A 7,430-nucleotide genomic window follows, 5' to 3' on the forward strand; every position below is an offset into this window, starting at 1 on the left:
ATGGGGAATATTGCACATGCTTATTTTTGTATAACAGGCATAACATTTTATTTTTATTATTCAATCAAACATGAAGTCTTTCAGTGGTCATGGACAAAGAAAAAAAGGAACTTTAAACCATATCAGGTAATAGTAACTTCACAAACTTCACAAATCTTTTATTTTTTTGTCTGTGAGTTAAAAAAAAAAAACCTAAAGTAAAACCCACCATAAGTGGAGCTCCACTTGTGGTCAGTAAGCAACAGGGACGTTTTGATACTAACAAGTCTTCATTAGACCATCACCAGTCTTCACTGGCTTGTCGAAGAGCCTGAAGCATCATCTCAGATAAATGAAGTAGCCACGAGTGGAGAAATTTGCATTAGCTGGACTCAAACTGGATCTTTACAGAGATAAAAGTATATAATAATACAGCCAAATTTCAAGTATCTGTCTTTATGTCCGACGCCTAAATCCATCAGAAATTGTGACAGAAAAAAAGTCCATTACAACTTTCAGCTCAACTTATAGCATCATCCGGAGACTTGCAAGTAGCTTGGAGACAATTCATGTTTTTGGGAGAGTGTCTGTCCAACTGAGAGCTTCATCGTGAATTAGCCTTATAATGAAGCTATCATTCCATTATCTACCGAAAATAAGATCATTCTTGAAAACAAAGTAATAACAAATGCTAGTACGAGGTAAGGATGCACATCTGCTACATGTTTTCCGTGTGGTGTTAACAGGTTGTGGCCATAACAATTACAAGAAGTAACCATGTTATCAACACCCAGAATTTAAAATGACTTTTTCTATGCATTTACTTACAAACTTACAATCAGAATTTTAAATCCAAAGCTGAAAGAAAAAAAACAAAGAAATGCACATCCATGCTGCTTCATGCATGCTCATGACGGGGGACTGGATTGAAATCAAGATTCGATGCAAATTATTGGTTTTCCTTTCCTAATTATCATGAATAGGCTTGCACTGATGTGTCTGCAAAGTGCCCTGAGATGATTTTATTGTAAAGACGTACGATACAAATAGAGCTGAATTGAATTGAATCCGAAGAAATAACAATAGGCACACTTTTCTAATGCAATCAGCTCATTTCTTTGTAAAGTTTAATCACCTGCCTACAAATGAGGATTTGCTGTTAAAGTAAATATTAAGAGTAAAAAGAGTTGGAATGTTTCAGTTCTGAGGTTCAGTGAATGCAGCATGATTTGAACTCTGAAGTTTTAGGCGATAAATGGGAAGAAGTTTCTTCACACGGCTTTCTGCTTTAACAGTATTTCCCCCTTCAAGTTGACATGTTTTATTAAATGGTTTTAGAACTAGAGCCCAAACAAAGTGAGTTGATAGACACTCACATACACCCAAATATATGATCTGAAGCACAGAAAAAGTGCGTTTAAGTTTTTCTGAAAAATGCCACATTTGGAGGAAGCAAATACTTTTCTTAACACTGCTGATGTTATGACAGACCATACTATTTCTATAAGATAAGGTATATAAGATAAGGTTACTAACATTATGATGACCTCATAAGTCCTGTAAACATGTCTATGATAGCATTAGAGACACATTTGTTGTTATACATAAGACATTCATAAACATTTATAATAAAAAAAATAACTTGCCAAATTTGTAAAGAACAAAAAAAACATTACATTTAATCTTAGTTTTTTTTCTTCAAACACCAAACTCAAGAACTCTTAGCTTTAAATAAATACAAGAAACTCAAAGGCTTCATTATTTTAAGGTGTGTAAACGACATCAACTCCTTTATGACCTGGTATTTGAAGCTTACCTTGTCAGAAAATATTTGAATAAATGTAAACAGAGTAAAATCTGAGAGTCTTGCCCTGCTTGTTGTCACTGCAGTGCACGCCAAAATGTTACTTTGCTTACAGAAACCGCCTCCTGTGTGCTTAGTGACTTTCTGAAGACGTCTGAACGAACCGCACATCTTTGTAAAAGGATGAAAAAGCACTTGTTCCGCAATCATGACTTTCATTAGGTGTGTTTGTTTTGTCTCGGAGGAGTTGGTTTTTCAGGTTTTACAGATGCATAAAGTCGATTCATTACCGTGATGTTTTCCTGCTTTCTCCATCCTCTGGCCTTTCAGCGGCTCCCGCTATCTGCAGAGGAGCCTCCTGCAGTGGTTATTAGATACACTTCATTTCATATCCCATTGATTTAATTAATTATCTAAATTTTACCTGCAAAATGTCTTTCTGGGCTGTTTTGTGTTGACACATTCTTGCTGTCCCACACATCTATCACACATTACAGCAACGTATTTGTTTTCCGGTGTGTTGACTGAGCACATGTTGACTCTGTTTGTTAGAGATGTTTAAAAAAAAAAAAAGGAGATTCTAGCCCTTCGGCAATGGAACATTTTGGCTTTTTGTTTGGCTTAATTTTCTGCTAACATTTCCTCTGCTCTGCTTTGTGCTTTCTATCAGAAAGTTTTAAAGAAGTTAAATAATAAAGCAACTTTGTGCAGGTTTGTTTATTTTTTTTTATCTTGTGTTCCTTCTTGGTTCCTGTTTCTCTAAAAAACTATAACTATATTTCATCACGGGGAGGAGAGAGCTCTACACAGTTTAAATGGTCTCCATTAAAACTGTGACTGTGGGAGCACAAATGTGTTCATCCCCTTAGATTTTGGTGTCCCGTTCAGGTGCTTTACCACTCAAAGCATGCTTGAATAAGCTCGTACTCCTGTCGCTTTTATAGATTTATGTCTTGAAGGAAGCATTTAACAAGATGTGCCCAGTTGCAGAGATCTGCTTCATAAATGTAGAAAGCAGTTTGTGCTTTTAGGTCTATAACAATATGTAAAAAAAAAGAGGCAAAACACTCAAAATTATGGGCACTCCTTTAAAAGATGAGATGATTTTAATAAAATTGCGATTAATTTTTGATGTCTGTGAAACGGCAGCTTGTGATGAAGGGATCAGCTCTGCAGAAAATGATTGGAGATATTTAAGAAATGTGTGATTTTTCTCAAGCAAAACTGCTCAAAGTTAAAATGATAATGTTCAGTCTGCAGACAGAGCCTTCGTTTCATGGATAATTCAGTTCTGTCTTCCCAGTTGAGTAATGGATTTGGCTTAGCTATGGTTGGAGCTGTAAAACAAATAGCGAAAGCTGCTACGTAGTTGGAAATGTAGAGCAGTCACGACGAATTGAGATGGATGGGTGCAGAGGGGATGCTCAGTCTGAGGATCTGAGATGGGAGGTAGAAAGAGCATGAATGTGTGGTTGTCTGTAAAACCCATGTGGTTCCTTTATGTGGGTGGTGAGCACTCGGTGGAGTATTTTCTATACCACAAGTGCCAATTAACTTTTATTGTTACGTGATTCATTTCTCTTTTGATCTTAACGTACTAAATGTAACCATTTATCACTGTAACCTTTAACGAATCAGGTCTTCCAACTCTTTCATCCTGAACTGCTGCTAATTTAGTGCGTTTGATCTGCCCACACAGCAAAATGTAAAACTGGGAAAACAGGGTTACACTTCTGGAGTCTTTCCAGGAACCCTAACATTTTGTTGTCTGGAGTACTCCCTGGTTGAAGAGAATATAGGAGCTAACAGAGTGGGTGTCCAAGAGTACATTCAAGCAGCACTCCTGGAGTTGATGACTAACCACACAGACTGATCTGAACATGAACCTAAACAAAGCAAAATATATGTAGAACTATTTAAAATGCCATGCATCTATTGTAACGTTAATACAGAGTACATGTTAAAGTGTACTCTTGGTGGAGTTGCATTTCACCTGCAGAAGTTCACTGTTGACTCTGCAGTTATAGTTTGTTAGAGATGGACTGGAAAGTAGTGGACAGCAAGTTTTAATCAAGATAAATTTGGTAGCATGCAAAGACATTCACAAAATACATGAGATAAGGTGCCAAAAAGGTTAAAAAAAAAAAAGGTGAAAGATACAGGAGCATTTATCTGCCTTCGGTGCAGGATTTAAAAGTCAGAGTCAGGTATTCTGGGATCTTACAGTCATGCCATTGCACCCAGTTCAGCTCCAGCATCTTTATTTGAGTCTGCCTGTCAGATTGTTGCAAAGCTTTGGCAAGAGCAGAGTTTCTCTGGGAGATTCTACTCCACATATTTATTGTTGTTGCACCCAAAACCTATTCTCTGTGTAGACAGGCAGACATCTGCATGTATCCTCTCGGAAGCATAGTGCTTGCTTTTCTGGAATGCACACTATGTGGCACAGCTTAGTTTATAAGTCAGTACCAGTCTCATGCCCTTATTTACCTCCCATCTTCTGGACATGCTGACAGGATCAGAAATAGGAAAATGCAGGGCACAAAGGGAGCACTCAGCCAACATGTGCATGTTGGATACCCTCCTGTAAAAGACAACACTTCCGTCAAAGAAACTGCAAGTTGTAATATATGTTATTTTATTGAATAAATGAATAAATAAACAGTATATATGTACTATTGTAAATGACCAATCAGAAAGAGGTGTGTTGTGAATGGATCCAATTTGTACCAAACAGGGCAGTCAATGAGATGGCTGGACTCCCTGTATCTTCCTGGTTTACTCACCATCCTTCCTCTTTTTCTTTTATTCTAACCTTCTCATTTCTCATTGGTGTGTTTTTGATCAGCTCGTGGATACACAGGCAACAACAGATTGCTACAGATGCTCTCAGCCTGCAGCAGGGAACATATTTTACTCACCATTTCCTCATTTAGTTCTATAACACAGCACTTTTTTCCCCCATAAATTTATAAACTCTATTGTTTCTCTTACATTAAATAGTTGCTGTTGCTGTGAACTTAGTGGCACGCCTGTATATAGGTGAAGTGTTGGATAATATGATGCAACATTTCTTTAGTAAAGTCAAGGTGAGGCACAAAAGGAGCCAGTTAATAGGAGCATATTAGGGACATAAACTGTCTTATATGTCACATACACTCCCGGCTCAGTCAGACCTGTGAAACACTATTAAATGGATCTCTGTCAGTGTGTGGGCTCTGCTTTGTGCTCCTTGGTAAAATGTAGCTGTCTGCTGGCTTCTGATTGCTCTTTTGCACCTACAGCAGTGATTTAGCACAGGAGGTTTGCCTAATGGACTGCAGTTTGATCTTGCGGTGAGATTGCTGAAGAGTGGGTGGAACAGGACTAAACTTTCATCAACTTCCTTAAAAAGGTTTTTCTCAAATGCTGTAATAACTCACAAACACATACACACACATACATGGACATTTTCAAGACAATGCTCTAAGACATCATCGTTTTCACTGCTTGTGAAAAACAGTTGATTGCTGTTCAGTGTTTGATCCTGATCCAGATCTTTTTCTCATTTTCTTGTTTGTTTGTTTTTCTGCCTACTAGTTGCGTTCTCTGGACTTGGTTTCACCTCCTTCTACTTGGCTGGGAAGCTGCAGTGTTTTACGGATCAGGGTCGAGGGCGCAGCTGGCGCCTCTGTGCCATGGTGCTGCCTCTTTATAGCGCCATGATGATCGCCTTGTCCCGGACCTGCGACTACAAACACCACTGGCAAGGTTCGCTCAACCGCTCAGACACAAAACAAGTAAATGTCTCATATGACCATCATGGTTGTGGACTGACTGGTACTGACTGGTAAAGTCTCCTGAAAACAACACCAGATGATAACGGTAAAACATTTTATTCAGCAAGTAGGATGTAAAAAGTGATAAGCTCCAGTTTTTTATGTCTCTTCTCGGAAAAACTGGAGGGCAACCAGTTGGGGCAAAGTGATAAAGCTCCATATGTGTTTGGGTTGTGGGGGAGAATAAGTGATCATGTGATGACACCTCTGTCGTATGGTGCTAATTAGTTTTAGACAGCCATATGTTCCTGGACACCCACAAAACTGACAGCATTTTTTTACAGCCCAGATTTATTTACTGGTTACATGCAGGCTGATAATTTCCCCAATCCTCTAAATATCTACGATTTCTCCTGCTTCTCCTTGACAGACTTTAGGTACGCAGCAATAGTGCAGTCCATTAAACTTGAGGAGCCTCAATCTGCTCTCAATGTAAACACAACCTGGGAGCTCCCATTTGCCCAGATGCTACACCAAGCTTGATGGATATTAATATTCCCACCATCCCTTTGCACTTTGGGAGTGTTAAAAAAGGCCACTAAACTCAAGTATTAAATCAAGGCATAGTATGTTAAACTCAGGACTCAATGGAATATTGTAAGTGCAGTTTTTTACACGATGGAAACGGATGTGTTATGTTGCTTTTCAACCAGTTGGAGTAAATAATCTGAAACATGTGATTTTGATATCATAAAAGCCTCTATTTCAGATACCTTTGCCACTAACTGGCTGTATCATGTTTATGCATCTCCATCTGAATATGCTTTCCATTCGTTGCAGCTATGTTATATTGTATGATGTATCATAGCTTAAAGGGGGCCGAGAATAACACAAAACTATTAGGCATGTGACAACATAAAAGAGACAGCCAGTCCTGAGGCAAGTGAGCACAGTGCTCAGTTGAGTAGATTCATTTTCCTGCCTTTCCTGTTACTTTCATCAACCTCTATACTAGTCAGGCATGATGAATGTTCACTGAAACGCTATAGCACATGTAGCAACGCCTAATTAACCACGCTCATTCTCAGAAAGCAGGTGTTATTTATCTTCTGACACATATTTTTTAAAATTAGTTGTACATATATACCTTTAAACAAAAATCCCATGTCCGTGTCTTTGCAGACGCCTTTGTAGGAGGAGTGATTGGATTGCTGTTTGCGTACATCTGCTACCGCCAGCACTACCCACCCTTTCTCTATATGGACTGTCACCTGCCTTATGCCAGTCTGGCTGCTGCCTCCAACAAACCCTCACATCCTCAGGAGGATCCGCAGCCCACTGAAAATGCCACCACCCTTCCCTTGGAGGGCTTGACTGAAGGGCCGGTATGACTAGTGGCCACCACCGAGACAACCCATGACACTGTCACCACAACGCCAAGCCCACCGCCTCATTCCTAAGAAATGACTGGTTCTTACATACATTCCAGTGGACAGTAAAATCCTTCATCCGTTGGATTCCATAACTCTTTTTCTCAGACACCCACATACTTTTCTTTTTTTTCTAAATCAGTTTCTTACTCAGCAGCGATTAAAGGCTAAATATAGATGTGATGTGTGAGAGGAACCCACAGATATAGGACATCACCACTGAGAGGGAAGAGAGAAAACATGATGAAAACTGAGGAAAACATCGTTCCTAAGGCTGTGAGTAAAGATGGAAATGTTGGCTGTTTTTTTGCTTAAACTTTTTTTTTTTTTTTAATGAGAGATGTGGTTGTCATGCCATTTTAAACACAAAATATATTCATTGTTTTGGTGTTGAAGTTTGTAACAAAGTGTGTAGGAGACATGAAGAAATCCCATCGAATGTCACAGCAATTAACCAAA

General features: G+C 38.9%; 1 protein-coding gene across 1 annotated transcript in view; it reads left to right on the plus strand.

The window, feature by feature from the left end:
- The window catches only part of plpp4 (phospholipid phosphatase 4), a gene marked incomplete at both ends in the record, with an annotated part of 50,286 nt that extends 43,354 nt beyond the window's left edge, over window positions 1-6,932 (plus strand). The window contains 2 exons of the mRNA XM_079249219.1: window positions 5,363-5,533; window positions 6,724-6,932. Of these exons, the coding sequence (XP_079105345.1) occupies window positions 5,363-5,533; window positions 6,724-6,932 (380 nt within the window). The remainder of the gene's footprint in view (window positions 1-5,362; window positions 5,534-6,723) is intronic.
- Window positions 6,933-7,430: the final 498 nt, after the last annotated feature.

This window comes from Telmatherina bonti, assembly GCF_933228915.1.
Source record: "Telmatherina bonti genome assembly, chromosome: 11".
Classification (NCBI taxonomy): domain Eukaryota; kingdom Metazoa; phylum Chordata; class Actinopteri; order Atheriniformes; family Telmatherinidae; genus Telmatherina; species Telmatherina bonti.